This window comes from Macrobrachium rosenbergii, chromosome 6, assembly GCF_040412425.1.
Source record: "Macrobrachium rosenbergii isolate ZJJX-2024 chromosome 6, ASM4041242v1, whole genome shotgun sequence".
Lineage (NCBI taxonomy): Eukaryota > Metazoa > Arthropoda > Malacostraca > Decapoda > Palaemonidae > Macrobrachium > Macrobrachium rosenbergii.
In genome coordinates this window covers 28,656,730-28,672,099 of record NC_089746.1, presented here as the reverse complement: position 1 = coordinate 28,672,099, position 15,370 = coordinate 28,656,730, and the positions used below count along the sequence as shown (strand labels likewise).

At 36.2% G+C, this 15,370-nt stretch overlaps 1 protein-coding gene across 2 annotated transcripts in view; it reads right to left on the bottom strand.

Moving 5' to 3' along the window:
- The window catches only part of LOC136839393 (SEC14-like protein 2), a 47,930-nt gene that overhangs the window by 7,171 nt on the left and 25,389 nt on the right, over nt 1–15,370 (bottom strand). For both annotated transcript variants that reach the window (XM_067105374.1, XM_067105376.1), the window contains 3 exons: nt 1,661–1,733; nt 1,156–1,199; nt 625–742 (listed from right to left, as the gene is read on the bottom strand). In XM_067105374.1, the coding sequence (XP_066961475.1) occupies nt 625–742; nt 1,156–1,199; nt 1,661–1,733 (235 nt within the window). The remainder of the gene's footprint in view (nt 1–624; nt 743–1,155; nt 1,200–1,660; nt 1,734–15,370) is intronic.

Below are 15,370 nucleotides of genomic sequence, written 5' to 3'. Positions count from 1 at the left end.
ATATATATATATAATGCAGTCCATCTCGAAGTCAAAAAGGCAAAAATAAAATTTAAAAAATGAGTTAAGACTTCTGTCAACAGTTTCGTCCTCCAACGGACCTCATGAGAGGCGATTTATTTTTATATTTATCAAGTGTTACATAAATCGCCTTTGAAGGGGTCAACCCAAGGACAAAAGTGTGGCGGAATTCTTCACTTACCTTTCATCTCATTTTCGTCTTTTTGATTTACCTTCGAGGCAGAATGCATTGACTATTCTCTCTCTCTCTCTCTAAATACACACACACACACACACACACACATATATATATATATATATATATATATATATATATATATATATATATATATATATATATATATATATATATATACAGTATATATATATATATATATATATATATATATATATATATATATATATATATATATATATATATATATATATATATATAATGTAGATGTATATTATCGTCAACACTCGTCAACCTGCCATTTAACCACCTCACTGTCTTCCACCCGTCCTTAATAAAAAGGTTAAACTTATCACAATTCTTTGTTAGTGATCATAAAACCTTTTTTAGGATTTGTTTCCAAATTCTACCGAAAAGAAAGCCCCTACCTGGCAGTCCCCCTTTGTCGTGCCCAGCCATTCCGACAGGATAATACCTCTGAAGGACCTCAGGGACGTCCCACTCCAAAACCGTTTCGACATCCCACTCCTTCCTCCATTCCATACTCTGTGGGGACAGGAAACCTTATCTACCCATTCTGATGATGGAGTTTCTCTCTTCTATCATCACGCATTACTTCAAGTATTTTAGTAACAAAAACATTTTTCTCTCTGTTATCTCATAATGCATTACAAAATATATTAATTACAAAAGCATCTCCCGCTTCTGTCATTAGACAGCTTATGAAGTATTGCATAAACAATTCTCAATTTTGCTATAATATAATGCTTTGAGAAAATCAATCAAAAAAGCATTTCTCACTTTTGATATTACAAAATACATTACGTGCACCAATTACACACGGATGTGCAATGGCTCAGAGCACGCCGGTCTCGTGGACTATCATTTGTCTTATTGTTGGTACCACAATGAATGTTAGGAATAGTGAATAATTTTTAATAAACGCAGAAATCTCTTACCTTCCGTATCATATTCTCAGCTTTATCAATGTTGTAGTTACGAGCTGAAAAGAGATGTTTATGTCATGAAAAACTACCCTTATAAAAGTGTGATATCTAATCGAAAGTAATAAAGGCCACATCAATATTGACTTTAGTGTTAACCTTTTTATTACAAAAACAAGAACTAAGCTCGTAATTCTCATTCTGATAAAATTTTGATTCCAGACTTATAACTTAGAATCAGATCAAATTAATGCACATAGCTATCGTTACATAATCAGCATCAAATTATTTTGTTTTATTTTCTCCGGGTAAGCAATAATTATTACCTTGTTTTATAAAGTACAACTGGAGTATTGTAGTACAGATATGCAATTTCTGGTGCTAATTGCTCGTCCACATATATAATAGTGACATTATGACATAACTGACTGACGAAGTGGCAGTGAAATGCTATATCATTACTAATATAGCATTCCACTGTTGAGAAAATACACTTGGAAGAGCGCCGCATGACACTTACCCACGAGCCATTTAAGTAGGTCATGATTCTCCTGCTTGTCGGGAGGTAAAAGGCCTTTCACTCGGTCCCGAAACTGAAACGAGAAAATGACAGACCATCGCTAAGTTCGATCCTCATTATGAGATTACTGAGGAGAGAAGGAAAATCTCATCTGATTAATATCTCATGCCTGCTCTTGTCTGTTATTCTTCTTTTCTCTTCTCTACATCTACCTTCTGCTGCAAATTGCACCAGCCGACTAAAAACTAGGTATATAATTCACTGTTTAAGTTAACAGAGAGATGCTGAAGTTTTAGGGAACGCTTTTGTTAACCCTCCCTGGATCGTACAGGGTCTACACGTTTGTGAACAACGCGCTACGAGACCAGAGAGAGAGAGAGAGAGAGAGAGAGAGAGAGAGAGAGAGAGAGAGAGAGAGAGAGAGTCTTCCTGTAATGTCTTTACTTCCTATAACACAAACCATCGATGACCTACGAAGTTGTACCGCCAGTTGGATAAAACAAAAGTTCAATCAATAACAAAAACGACATCTGTTTAATTGCAGTTTATTTTACAGACAGGGCAGTAAAGGGATGTTAGTTTCAGTGAAAGAAAGACGACTTGCGTACGTGTCGGCAGAAGAAGTAAGGGTCTTAGAAGGGAGGAAAAACCCGGAGAGAAGCAAGAAACGATGACTCAGGAAAAATCACCAGGTGGAAACTACTTCACAGTGACTTTGATCCTTTTATTTTCACACGATGTTATGGAATCATTATATGAAGTTCCTTCAAAGACACTGCATGCATGAAATATCACCTTCATCTTAATAGAATTCGTATCCATTGATGAGTATTCGGAAAATCAGCTGGTGGTAAGTTCTGCTAAACAACGGCTGTTTTTCCATTTCATTCCGTAAGGTTTTATCAAACCACAACATGAGGTATCAAAATCACACTTAATTGAAGTCTTATTGATTACCGAACAATCAAATCCTGGGCCAAGCCTCGAGAAGTTTATGCACAAGGGAAAAAATATAAAATCCTCGAAACTCCTGGAGTCATTCGTGTCCTTGGGGAGAGTTACCAGGTGATGCACTTCTCCACAACGCTCACGTAAGGCGCAGAGGCGGGAATAACTGAAAACTGCCAAGCAAAACGTGGAATAATTACGTTATGTTAGTGCAGGGAAGTTACAAAATACCACTCATACATACAGAAAAGTACAGAGAATTGGTGCATACATTCACTGACTTGGGTACGCTATCCGCGTTAAAGGGATATAAACGGTATTTTCGTAAGGCCTCAGGTCATTATTTATGCAATCAAAAGTTTGTGTGCATGAGAGAATTCCAGAGACTGCTCCGTAATACGACACGGGTAAACAACTAGAGAAATTCCATCAGATATCTTTGAATATGAGAGAAACAAAATACCTGCAGTATTATGTAAGGCCACAAAATGTATTAGTTATGCAATCAAAGCTTACTGTACCCCACGACGCAATGAGCTGGCATGAACGCCCAACAGCATCTTACGTAAAAGTCAAGTCACTGGCCTTTCTAATAAGGGAAACTTGAAGGAGGCAAGATTTGGGGTTGGTTGGTTGCTTTAGGTTAAGCCAGTCTTATACCAGCATGTGTCCTTGCTCTAAGCGTTGTAAGGTGTGTAAAAGAGAAGGAATGCCTCGTATGGACCTCCGGACTCTGTTCAAACAACAAAGGCTAGATTACGGAGGAAAATAGCTGCACAATCGCAGCTACTATGCGACAGTAACCACACCGAACAAGGAGAGTCCTTCAGTGACAAGGACGTGAGATGAGAATGTTATCTGTGACCGGTGGAGCTATGCATATCCTTTTGTTATGGTTAGGAAAAGAAATTTAAATACCAAGGCCTTCGGAGCTCCTGGTACTCACTTGGTTTACTGACTTTGCTTTGATTAGGATTTTGAAGGTATTCCTAGTAAAAATCAGATAAGAAACAATTACATATGACCTTTATCTGTCTATATAAGCATACATCTAGAACTTCTCTACCTAATATTTGCATGTAAGTAATGTATATATATATATATATATATACATATATATATATATATATATATATATATATATATATATATATACACACACACACACACACACACATATATATATATATATATATATATATATATATATATATATATATATATATATATATATATATACTGTACATACATACATACATACACACACACACACACACACACACACATATATATATATATATATATATATATATATATATATATATATATATATATATATATATATATATATATATATATACAGTATATATACCCAGAGCAGTATCATAGGAATACGTTCTTTTCTTATTTTTCTATATTCTCAATTTTTTACATAATGGTGAACAGTCATATATATATATATATATATATATATATATATATATATATATATATATATATATATATATATATATATATATATATATATATATATATATATATATCCAAGCAGTATCATAGGATTACGTTTTTTTCTTATTTTTCTGCATTCATGTTTCTTTACATAATGGTGAACGGCCATCAGCATCATATTTCTGGAAGACTGGTCCTCTATAAATAGCTGCAGTGCTCAACCACAGTCAGGATTTCACGTACAAAAAGGGACGTGCCTCTAACGCAAAAATAATATAGTATTATTATTATTATTATTATTATTATTATTATTATTATGAAGTCACAGCTATTTTAAAAAGGGGGATTGAATTGCTTTATCATTATCAATATGATTCATGCAGCCATAGCAATGTTTTTATCAATAAATATATAACACAACCTTGAACTGCTTCACTGAAGTCTCCTCAAAGATAAAGGACTTGATTACGATATAAAGATACTTTGATGAAATTGGAAAGACACTTGTGACAAAGCGGTTCAGCCACTGTAACAGTCAACAAGCCATGGGACAAAATAACTTCTCCTGTTTCACAGTTCCAAGATCTGCTCCCAAACGTGAATGTTAAAATGTCCAGATAGCATGGCTGTTATGATCATTATGACTGTTATGGTTAAGGAAAAGAAATTTAAATAGCAAGACCTTCGGAGCTCTTGGTACTCACTTGGTTTACTGACTTTGCTTTGATTAGGATTTTGAAGGCATTATCATAGGATTACGTTCTTTTCTTATTTTATTTTACATTCTTGTTTCTTTACATAATGGTGAACGATCATCAGCATCATATTTTGGAAGACTGGTCCTCTATAAATAGCTGCAGTGCTCAACCACAGTCAGGATTTCACGTACAAAAAGGACGTGCCTCTAACGCAAAATATATAAATTATTATATTATTATTATTATTATTATTATTATTATTATTATTATTATTAATGCAGTCACAGATATTTAAAAAAATGGGGGAATTGAATTGCTTTATTTTTATCAATTTGATTCATGCAGTCATAGCGATTTTTTATCAATAAATATATAACACAACCTTGAACTGCTTCACTGAAGGTTCCTCAAAGATAAAGAACTTGATTACGATATAAAGATACTTCGATGTAATTGGAAAGACACTTGTGACAAAGCGGGCCAGCCACTGTAACAGTCAACAAGCCATGAGACAAAATAACTTCTTCTGTTTTACAGTTCCAAGACTGCTCCCAAACGTGAATAGCATGGCTGTTATGATCGTTAGGCAAAACCACTTACTGCACGAAAGTCATTATAAAGTATTCTTCTACCTCCCAAAATAACTTTTAGAAATTCTAAAGAGATACGATGCGATTGATTATTTAGATATAAAATTCAATTACCTCTCCTTGTTTGAAATCTTCAGTGTTATTTTGTTTCACTACATCAGTACCAAACTACCACTCACCCTTTGAAACCGTGAGATATTGCTGCTTTATTAGGAGTTTCGTGATGAAATTTCCCAGGAACAGTAAAGAAAGTTAAACCGCAAACAGCTGACTGGTCAACTATTACGCCTCGAGAACGAAATGTACCCTCTTCCTCAACAAACGTGACAAGCTTAGTATTGAGGACTCGAGGCTAAATTTCTCCTCCATGGCAGAAGGGAGAAGAAGCCGTAAAAGGGAAGAGACATAATAATAATAATATGGTTTCTTTCAGTCTATGGCAATGTACAAACAGAGTATGTACAGTAGATACTAGAGGGGCAATACAAAATACAAGTGCAAGATGAGAACGAAATAATACAGTAACAATAAAAAAAATTATTACAAAAAGAATAATGGGTAAGGTAAGGACCCTAGCATTTAAATAAAGGTAGCAATGAATACGGATAACGTTACTGAAAACTAGTCAAAGTAGTAAAAGCTAATGATATCACCACTGCAATGTAAAAAAATGCTACGCATGAATTACCTTCTTCCTTTGACAAACATTTTCTTTTATTACCATAATAACATCCGAACTTGTCTATTTCCAAAACGCGTGAGGAAATAGAGACGTTAAGAGATCACCGTGGCAATAAAAATATGCATCATATTATGAAGTACATAACATGAAACAAATCGACATAACGTCATCTCAGTAATGTACTGTGCAAGATTCATTTGAATGTACTAGTTATTGATTGAAAGTCTTAATGTTCTAAGGTCACAGTAAAGCTGTAAGTCTTTATTAGTCTATTTCCACCACTTTGATTCTATGGTTAATGTCAATATTTTATCACTTTATATCATTCTTATACTTCATAATAATAATCAAGAAAATCCATGTTCATGGATGACAAGACCCACACAAAACGTAACCAATTACGTTGATGTCTAACCCCATAATTTGAAATCGAATATGAACAGTGTCGCCTTGAATGCAGTAGAAAACAAAGATGTAAATGAAAAACTTGACCCTTAGCTCTCATAACCTGGAACACCAGTTATTCCGAAGTATCAGAGGCAACTCAAAAAGTTTTGGGGGTGAAGCAGCCACTTTTTTCCAATGGGTAAAGAGTGTCAGGTATATTTTCAAGGCCATGGTCACCCGGCAGCGTCGATATTCAGATATTTTGCTCTGGATTTTTTTCCTGCTTCTGTTTTTCATGACTCGTAACCTTTCTTCTTTTAAAAAGCTGAAGGTCTGCGACCTTTCCTCCTTCATTTTCCCCTCTTTTCTCGATGTTTCGGGTCTGGGCTAGAATGGAGCGTTAGGCTGCCTGTCTCACTGTCCTTCACCATTACAGTATTAACAATATAAATGAACAAAAATTATAATAGCTTAGTGATTTAGCGACTACTGACAACATGAAGCAACAGGGTCGCAATATAGTGTTTACGTAACAGATACCACAGGAAATATGAGAAGGAATATTAAAAAAATCCTACATTAACATATCTAATTTATACAGTAAGACTAGGCTAAAAAAAGAAAAAAAGACGGGTACACAACGCACATGCATACTACACACTGTCTACATCACTTGCTCCTCAATCACTGTTTGAAGTAGTCCAGATTCTTGTAGCTAGGTGCAACAATGGCATTGTTTTTACACTCGTGATATTAAACCTCGGAGGAAGGTTGGGACAGCTGTCATGTTTTTGGCACAGATCTCGTTATTGTCAAGCCAAAAAACAATTCCCGTCTCCCTTCCCGGTTCTGGTCCTTTTTTTCTCCAGAACACTTACCTGCTGTACTTTCTCCTTCCGCTATTTTCTTATTGATTCCACTGAAAATCAGCAACTTGGCGAAATTGAGTGTTAAGCCTCATCTCATTCTTGTGCTGATGAAGGCCCAGTGAGGGTTACCAGGTTCTGCAAACTATTTCAGGATATCCTGACTTCGACAGAAGGCAGTCAGCAGAATTAAGTATTCTGTGGTTATTTGGACAAATGCTACAGTTTTAAGCTGGCATTCTCTGAATTTGGCAGCTAGCCACAAACATCGCCAGCTGAAGTTAAAATGGCTATGTGCCTACGGTGTCTTAAATTATCTTGGCGGTCACCCACTCAAGAACTGAACAGACCCGATGTTGAATCATTTTGCATATTTATAAAAAGATAAGCAATTCAAATCAAAATATAAATCAGAGATAGTAAAGCAAACAAATGCATAACTGCTTGAAAATATGAAAGGGATGGGTCTTATCTCTCCCAGTCATCTACAAAATAGGTACATCCTCTTTCTTCCGCAGTGTTCCACGAAATTTTGCGCCTTCTCTGTAAAAATGGCCTGCCATCATCTAGGAAGAGAAACCCAAGAAATTTCCAATCATTTTTTATATGCTGCAGATGCTAAACCACGTTTAGGTTACTTTGTTGGGCAAGTCCCCTTTGCACGAGAAATATTTGTTTGATACAAAATAAAATACTCTGTACTTGTTAAAAATTAAGTCACACATAGGACCAGATTTGCCTTGCCAGCGCCATAAACGTCCCGGTAATCATACACTCACCGAGGTTCTTCGTAAGACGCTGAACGTTTATTTTACAGCCGTCGCCATTATGCATGTCTCATCATTACTGGATTATTATCATCCCTCAAAAAAGACTAAGAGAGGAAATTTCCTTTAATTTTGTTCTTGTAACTGCGCCGCGGTAAATGCCTTGACTAAAAAAAAATTTTTTTAAATACTGGCAAAAGAGAAAGAGACGTTACTCAGAAATGACAAAACACGCCATTGTAATCTCATTCCCGCTATCACGATCAACAGCCATTACTGTGGTTTAATATGTTTGCATTTTCAGCAGAGACGTCATCAGAATATTCCACTTATGTTTCATCTGTGTGGAGTATTATTATTACTATTATATTGTAAGAAAGTAAATCTAATGAGAATGAAATAGCAATTGTATTTTTGTAAAACATCGTACGCGCGCGCGCGCGTGTGTGTGTGTGAGAGAGAGAGAGAGAGAGAGAGAGAGAGAGAGAGAGAGAGAGATAGTAACAGTCGACCTTGCAAAACCACTAGGCTGGGCTAGCAGGAAAACAGGAACTACAACAAAGGAAAAACAAAAGGTTAGAATCTCACTATTTGTAAATGAAGGATGAGCAACTGACATTAATTCTATCAATAAAAGGGTTCTTAAGGAAGAGATACGATTTCCGTTGTTTGCAGTTCCCGAGTCACGTGAAAACTGAGCACGGGAGTAATTGGTGAAAGAATACAGAAATAACGAAGTTGATTGGTTCATTGCCTGGAAAAAATCATAACTGACTTGACTTTATAGCAAGTAACGTTACGGCAAGGTGACATGCATAATCTAAACCCAGGTGTCATTTTACACTAAAATGTACAAGTTGCAAGTAAACGATTCAATGATTGTATGTATTTATGTATATACCTGTATATATATATATATATATATATATATATATATATATATATATATATATATATATATATATATATATGTGTGTGTGTGTGTGTGTGTGTGTGTGTGTGTATACACACTTTGAGGGAATGGCTCCAGATGGTGTTACCCATATGTTCCTCAGCAATTATTTTGGAATGGGTTGTTAGCTCCTTGCCCTGATCCATTGTGGTGTTCACCGAAGTCTGACAACTACTTTTACTGAATTGCGTTGAATATAGAATTTAGGCCAAAGACCGAGCACTGCGACCAGTGTGGTCATTCAACGCTGAAATGGAAACTGACAGTAAAAGTTTGAAAGGTGTAACAGGCGGAAAACTAACGCAGTTGCACTTTGAATCAACTGTTGGGAGTAGGTGGAAAGTAAGATGGAAGAAAAAGAATATCATAGGAGGTACAGTAAAAGGAGCGAAAGGGGTTGTAGCTAGGGGCCGAAGGCAAGCTGCAAAGAACCGTAGGTAATGCCTACAGTGCGCCCCATGAGGTGTACTGACGGCACTTATCATCTACGGAAACTACTTTTATAGATACTAATTTCACGGCTTAATTTAAGAGTACAATGGGGTTTAACGGAACGCGTCTCAGTCGGTCCGATTCTCCGTTGATACGAACCCTAGGTCCGTCATTGGTAAAGCGAATATTTTAACTACTAGGGCACATGATCGCGCCTACACTACACCTAAGCACACACACACATATATACACATATATATGTGTGTGTGTGCACATACATATGTCCACTCTCTAGGAACGATGCTTTGGTAACAAAAAGTATGAATGCGCTCATAGAAACGTGTGTTCTATTAAGTACCGGCCGTACGAAATAATTGTCTTGAAAAGAGCTCGCACTGGTCTCAATTGCCAGGGTTGACGTGACATTCTCAGACCGCGTCAGACGGCTGACTTGGCAGACTGAATAATATTATCAGTGGTAAGCACTGAAGATGTTACCACCTACAGCAACATGTATGGAATTTGGGGTGCGATGTCGAAATCCTCTTTTCTTATTTCACTGACGACACTAACGAAGTTGCATGGCAACAGTATTTTGGCTGAAAAGGTATAATGAATAGCTTATGGTGGTATGTATGAATGCATTCTCGTCCATCTTTTTAGATAATAATTTGGAGGATTCCTTTCTACTCAGCAATTTTGTTATGAAACAATCGCGAAACGGAACTGATATTCTACGACCTGATGGATTTTTTCCACTTTAATAGTATAGCATTAAAACCGGAACTGTAGCCGAGAGCGCAACAGACATGCAATGGGACCTTAAAGGACCAAGAAAAAGACATCCTAATTTTGTCTTCTCCATTGAGCGGGTTAAAACCGAGCTATGTCAAATTGGGCGCAGCCTAGGCTATGTTTTCTAATATTAAGCTCATATGCAAATGCTGCTAATTATTCTGGATGCCAGTGACTTCTGAGCAGAAGGACGGCGATGACCATACTTCAACGTATCAGGACTAGTGATGCATAGATCATTTCATTTCTAGGTGGGTGAAACATTTTCGTCATTATTCTCAAATAGGCCATAGCCTCTCTTTTTCAGTACCTTTTATAATCACGGCGATGAAGGAGGTTGTAGCATATCACCATGAAGTGAAAGTCTGAAGAAACGTCTTGTAATATAAACGGCAAAACCTCAGAAATTAAGATAAGTAATTTGGGAAGCAATTTTAAAAACGTTCTATATTATAACCATAAAATGTGTGTTAGTCAAGCATTCTTATAAAAGTAAAAATAAACTGCTTCTACGCATTGATTATTGTGTCCAAAGTGACGAATAAAAATAATTTACAGATTTTACAGAAACTTACCAACAACACCGTTCCGAAAACTTGTGTAAGCAAAATAAGCCAAGATTCACAATGCAGAAAATGATAATTGATATGCAAGTATGAATAATCAGTATCGTATTCATACATATTCTACATATCTGCGTCTTTCTTTACCTTTCATTTCTTCTTATGCTACATGCAGTACGCAAACAAGTCATCTTTATATATTCAACCTGTTTCGTCTTCATTCGTATTCAATATCCACACTTTACGCAAACACACACATACCAAATATATATATGTGTGTGTATGTATTTATTATATATATATATATATATATATATATATATATATATATATATATATATATATATATATATATATATATATATATATAATGGGAATACACACGCTTGCATGCACGCACGCAAAGTGTTTACATATTTACGACAGACGAGTAGTTAACATAATTATGCAGATGCACTGTACGAAAGTGAAGCGTGAGACGAAATATTAGAGAAAGGAAAGATTATCAAGAGAGCATCCAAAATAAAGTGACTTCATGTCGCAACAAACAAGACGCAGATGTTGTCTCTGGTTAATGACTGTCGTCGTAACCTCACAGCAATACAGTGATCGCTTCTGCGGATCCGCAATCTATTTGACGACCATAATTAGATGAGTAAGGCAATTTTGTTTTTACCGAATGATGGTAAAATAAGAGTATAGTTGCCATACATGTACAACTATAGAGGTGGGCTATAAAAGGCGTTACCCTTCCGATTTTCAGCTGGCAATTATGAGATGGTGTTACCATCCCAATGCCCTCCATCACCCATTCCTATAAACAGCTACAGTCGACTTACTACCAGACGCGTAATAAACTGCTTAGGTCTACAAAAAAAATTACTTTTAACGAAAGTTACTTATATTGCTCCCGGGATTCAAAAGAAAGTACTCTCTCTCTCTCTCTCTCTCTCTCTCTCTCTCTCTCTCTCTCTCTCTCTCTCTCTCTCTCTATATATATATATATATATATATATATATATATATATATATATATATATGTGTGTGTGTGTGTGTGTATGTATGTACATGAGTACGTACATAAATTAAATTTGCTCCTGAACTATATTGGTTACTGAAAGAGCCTCAAATGAGACTTATATTGTGCAATATAGGAGAACTTGCAGGGTGTAAGATGGTCTTTGTGTGGGGCAGCGGGGAAGAGTCACGTGAAGAATCAGATGATTTAATGTGAAACTCCCCGAGAGGTGACCCTCGCGGATGTTTAAGAGAAAGCAGAGGGCGAGGAAAACTGCCAGATGGCAAATATTTTCCGTAGTGACTAGGTTGATATTAAACAGGAATCTGCTAAGTACCCGAACCCCGAAGAAGTTACGTTGCCATGGTGAGTATGGGCTTATTTTGGCCCAGTTTAAATTGCCTCATTGGTACGTAAAAGTTGAAAATCAATTTTTATCCTTCTTGCCAGTGCATTAGGTTATTGCTGACCTCATTTTCCTCAGTCAATTTGAGTTCGATTCCCAGTCACTTCTCTTTTAGATTTAAGCATCTCAGCCGTAAGCTTACCCAAAAATATTAGGAATTTCAGAAAGGCAAAGAGATCATTATAGCAATTTGAGCGCAAACAGACTCACAAATATCTCTCTCTCTCTCTCTCTCTCTCTCTCTCTCTCTCTCTCTCTCTCTCTCTCTCTCTCTCTCTGTAGATATATATATATATATATATATATATATATATATATATATATATATATATATATATATATATATATATATATATATATATATATATATACATATATACATATTAAATATATATACATGTGTATATATTATATATATATATATATATATATATATATATATATATATATATATATATATATATATATTATACAATGTAACACAAAGCATACAAAAGGAGGATGCATTCGGAAAGTATAACTCGCATCCTTGAATATGTACCGAATCGTACAAGGTTGTCATAAAATTCCGGACACGTGAACATCATACACACCTGCATATTTTCATATTCGGGTTGCCTAAGTGCACCTTTGGCTTGTACATGGCAAAGAGGAAGCAACTTCATTCCTCGTACACGATTAGAAGGTGCAATGGAATGCAACAACATCAAAAAATCTACATGAATGCAAATGTGTCTAAACACTGATAAGAATTTGAAACCATCTGTTTGTCCCGGTATAGAATGAACAAATGTTATAAAACAAAAATTATATTTGGCTGAAGTAAAGTAGTATGAATCAAAACGAATGAATTTCATTATCTTTATCATTATTAGTCAAATTGTGCAAATCAACCTTCCACACCATAAATGCCAATTTTGAGAAAAGAGGAAGAAATACAAAAGAATGGAAATAACAAACAAGCAAAAACTTACATTAACAAATTGCCTTCTAAATCAGACTGAGGCAATAGCACACGGCGGTTTTAAATGAGGATTACACTCTCTTATAAACTAAACGAGCAATCTGCGTCATTAACACTGCCACAAGAAGACCGTTCCACATTTTTTACAGCCAGGTGAAGGAAAGGCCCCTGCTGCTGGGCACCGTGATATCGTGGCACCTCTACAGGATGTAGAGGACGGACTTCAAGGTGACTAGCACGTACTACTTTTTAGACAGCTTGCATAAGGCTGTCAAATAGGGTCTCTCTGGTGACAGTAATTAGCAATAAAAGTATGAAGTGTTGTTATCTGAAATAGCTGTCGTTTTACAGCTATGACAGAGCTAATGATTTTCGTTTTTATAAGGTTCTCAATCTCAGTGTATGTCAATAACGAATTAAATTTTTGTATGGAAATAGAACAGTAAACTCTCCATACACGCGCATGTGTACAAACACAAACACACACGCATACAAGTCACTGAAGGTCAAAACTGAAACTATGGGAGATTAATGAGTTGCTTAACCGGAAAAGCAAGTGCTGCCGGTCTCTTGACATTGGGATTCGTGCGTTTAGTTCTCAATACATTGTCCCCCCTTCCTGCTTCTTATACAGTATTGCAGTAACAAGAGGTGAATAAAACATGATAATAATTCCCTCTCTCTGATGCTTGGTATGCTGAAGAACGCCTCGCCTGGGCCTTCCTTCCACCTCCGGGTTTTCAACTTACCCTTTCATAGATAACATTCCATCTTATGACACCTTTCGAAGTAGTCAGAAAATGCTCAATCTTGCAAGTGTGTAAAAATGACGCTGACAGATGAAATATTTTCTTATGCTTTACCATCAACCTACAAAACAATCGAAAACTACTATCAAAATAGGTGGTGTCTGTACCGTGGCCAGGTCACTGACACTCATGCCTAAAGCACTCTGAACGACAGAGAGATTTCTTACAGACTTTCTTCAATTATGTATGACTCGAGGCAGAATAAAATTACGGATGATTCCAAAACTTAATGGAGAAGTGAAATCCCAAAAATACCTTGACTATCCAAACTTCACCATGTATAAGATTTTAGTCTTACTCGTGTAACTCTAAGCTGGGACTGTGGGAAAAATACAGCGGCCTACATTCTTTACGAGACGTGTTGAACAGGAACACGCCATTTTTCTTCCCATACAAAACACGCCAGGCGACTTTTACTGACCAGGCTGCATTACCGAAATATAGTTGTGATTTTCATTGGTCCCCTGAATGTAGCTTTCTATGTCTTTTGTAATGCGTAATTTAAAGCCTGTGCTTATGTTTGTCTGACTTTTTGAAGACCCAGATTTTCATTAAATTAGCTTTTGGCAACTCAATATAAAAAGACCTTAATAAGAACTTGTCCTAGACTATACCCGGAAGCCCTATATATTGAAATCACGAATGCCCTGGCTGTTGCAAGTGTTTCACTGGAACTTCAATAGACTCATGATGACTGATTTAATAAGTCATCTAATTGTTAACGGGGTGATTTGCCATGTGAACGCCTCATTACTATTGAAAGTTCCCGCCATGAAACAAATCCTCGATTGAAGACAAAATACTTGACAGGGGGTTTCAAAGAAAGGACCCTGTTAACGTTGCCCATATTTCTCATACTGGATATGATTATCAAAGATGTTAGTACTGATACCATTCAAGTTCATAACATCGAGTGTGTGTGTGTGTGTGTGTGTGTGTGTGTGTGTGTGTGTGTGTGTGTGGAACCCAGTCAAACATGGTCCAGTGGTCCACTCAAATCATTCCAGGTCAGAGCATACTTGGTAGCAAGTTCTAGTTTACAAAGAGACAATCAAGTACGTTTCGAAGTCTCTCTCACACTCACTCTCTCTCTCTCTCTCTCTCTCTCTCTCTCTCTTGCGTGTGATCCCCAGTTCCTTAGTACAAAGCCGCAAGGTGCGTGGAACCACAAGTCATTGAACTGGAAGTGTCTCGCCCAATTTCAACCCGTGATTCACCTGAAATGTATTCGTACCCGATACAGTACTTTTCTGACCATTTATTTGTGGTCATTTTTCGTGGTGGTCGGTATGATCTGACTAAATATTAAGCGCAAATTTTGAAAAAAAAAAAAAATTTTTAAAGAAAATGCAAAGGTTTAAGTAAAACACGTATTCTCTTA